Consider the following 2,282-nt stretch of genomic DNA (forward strand, 5'->3'; position numbering starts at 1 on the left):
TTTTAGGGATGAATCCATCAAGCTTCACAAGTTTAAGTGTCACAGAGTATCTTGAGAACTTTGTGAAGTACTTTAGAAAATTTTTGAGATATTGCATATTGTTGATGCTGAGAGGGTGGAACTAGCTGCATATCCCAAGAGTGTGGTTTGACGAATGGAAAAGGAATAGGGATGAGGACGCGCCAATAAAGAGTTCAGCTGTGTTTGAGAATGCTCTCATGGGACATTTCATTCCTTGTGAGTTGCGAGAGACAAAGATAACAGAGTTTCTAACTCTTCATCCGGAGTCTATGAGTATTCATGAGAACAATATAAAGTTCGCAAAACTATCCCGCTATGCTCTGGAGATGGTTGCTGACACGAGCACCAGGATTAACTTATTTGTTGTTGGGTTATCTCGTCAGTCAAGCAAGGAAGGAAAGTTACCAATATTGATAAGGGATATGGACATAGCAAGGCTGATGATCCATACGCAACAAGTTGAGGAGGATAAACAGAAGGATAGAGAAGGGTTTAAGAATAAGAGGGCTAAGACATTAGACAACGAGTTTTGGCACCAAAAGAGTAGGATGAATCAGTCTTCCTTCCAACATAAACATAAGAGACCTGCCCCACCATCTTCAAGTACTCCGGCACCTATAAACAAAGGTGAGTACAATAGTAAGAATTCCTAGAGATTTAGAGCTAAACCTTCCTATCCTCAAGACAATATGGCAGAAAGGGCTAGTAAGACTTCTGCACGTGCTAACTGTGGCAGGAACCACTTAGGTATTTGTCGTGACGGCTCTACTGGTTATCTCAAGTGAGGCAGATAGGTCATTTTCTAAGGAAGTGTCCTGAGAACAGGAATGGTAGTGGAAATCAGGGCAATAGAGCCCAATCTTCATCAGTTGCTCCACCAGATGGACTGCATCAAGAGGAGCTACGTCTGATACTTGCGGAGGAGCAAACCACCTCTATGCGATAAATAACCGTCAAGATCAAGAGGATTCACCAAATTTTGTCACTGGTATAATCCAAGTCTTTGACTTTACTATTTATGGTTTGCTTGATCGAGGAGTGAGTTCATTTTTTTTGTAAACTGCTTATGTTGCTATGAATTTTAATGTTATTCCTGAGCAAATTTATGAAACATTTAGTGTTTCTACACCTACAGGTGATTCTATGATAGCAGAAACGTCTATCGTGGTTGTCTCATTTCTGTTAATCACAAGAGTACCATGACTAATTTAATTGAGTTCGACATGGTAGATTTTGATTGTCATTCTTTGTATGGACTAGCTTCGTGCCTGTTTTGCCTTCGATGATTGTACGACTCAAGTTGTCAAGTTTCAGTTTCCAAATGAGCTAGTCTTAGAGTGGAGTAGTAGTTCAACAATGCCTAAGGTTCGTTTCATTTCGTACCTTAAAGCAAGAAAGTTAGTTTCAAAGGTTTGTATCTATCACATAGTCCGAGTTTATGACTCTAGTGTTGAAATACCTACTATTCAGTCAGTTTAAATTTCAGTAGTAAAAGAGTTTCTAGAAGTATTCCCAGATGATCTACCCAGAGTCTCTCCTGAGAGAGAAATACACATCGACATAGAAATCATTCTAGATACTCATCCTATCTCTATTCCGCCATATAGAATTGCACCAACAGAATTTAAAGTGTTGAAAAAACAGTTGAAGGATATTCTAGATAAGTCTTTTATTGGACCAAATTGTCCTACATAAAAGTAAAGTTTCAACGGTCTTAGGTTTTTGAGAAGACCTTTCAGGAAGTTGACAAAAATATAATAAAAATTTACTACTATCTAGTTTTGACTTTTGGGTAAGGTAATCAAGTTTTAGTTATGTATTGTGTTGCATCTATAGTTTGTTGTGTTGTGTTTTAATACAGAATCACAAAGTTATAGCTTATGTCTCCAGATAGTTGAAAGTTTATATGAATAATTACCCAACCTATAAGTTAGAGTTGGCTGTTTTAGTATTCGCCTTGAAGATATGACATCATTATATTTATGGTGTTCATGAGGATATGTTCACCGATCACCAGAGTATTTAGTTTGCTTTTAGTTAGAAAGAGTTTAATCTCAGACAGAGAGTGTGGTTAGAGTTACTCAAAGTTTATGACATAAGTATTTTTTACCATCTAGGTAAGACTAATGTTATTGTTGATGCCTTGAGCAAGTTATTTATGGGTAGTACCACCCATCTTGAGGAAGGTAATAAAGAGTTAGAAAAAGATGTTCATTAGAAGTTTGATTAATGGATTCCATAGAACGAAGAATAGTGGTGAC

The 2,282-nt window shown here is 37.3% G+C and overlaps 1 protein-coding gene across 1 annotated transcript; it reads left to right on the top strand.

Annotated features, from left to right (window-relative positions):
- Positions 1-347: 347 nt before the first annotated feature.
- LOC107019748 lies at positions 348-967 on the top strand. The gene is made up of 2 exons (XM_015220127.1): positions 348-648; positions 804-967. The coding sequence occupies exons 1-2, from the start codon at positions 348-350 to the stop codon at positions 965-967; spliced, it is 465 nt and encodes a 154-aa protein (XP_015075613.1).
- Positions 968-2,282: the final 1,315 nt, after the last annotated feature.

This window comes from Solanum pennellii, chromosome 1 (genome assembly GCF_001406875.1).
Source record: "Solanum pennellii chromosome 1, SPENNV200".
NCBI classification, from domain to species: domain Eukaryota; kingdom Viridiplantae; phylum Streptophyta; class Magnoliopsida; order Solanales; family Solanaceae; genus Solanum; species Solanum pennellii.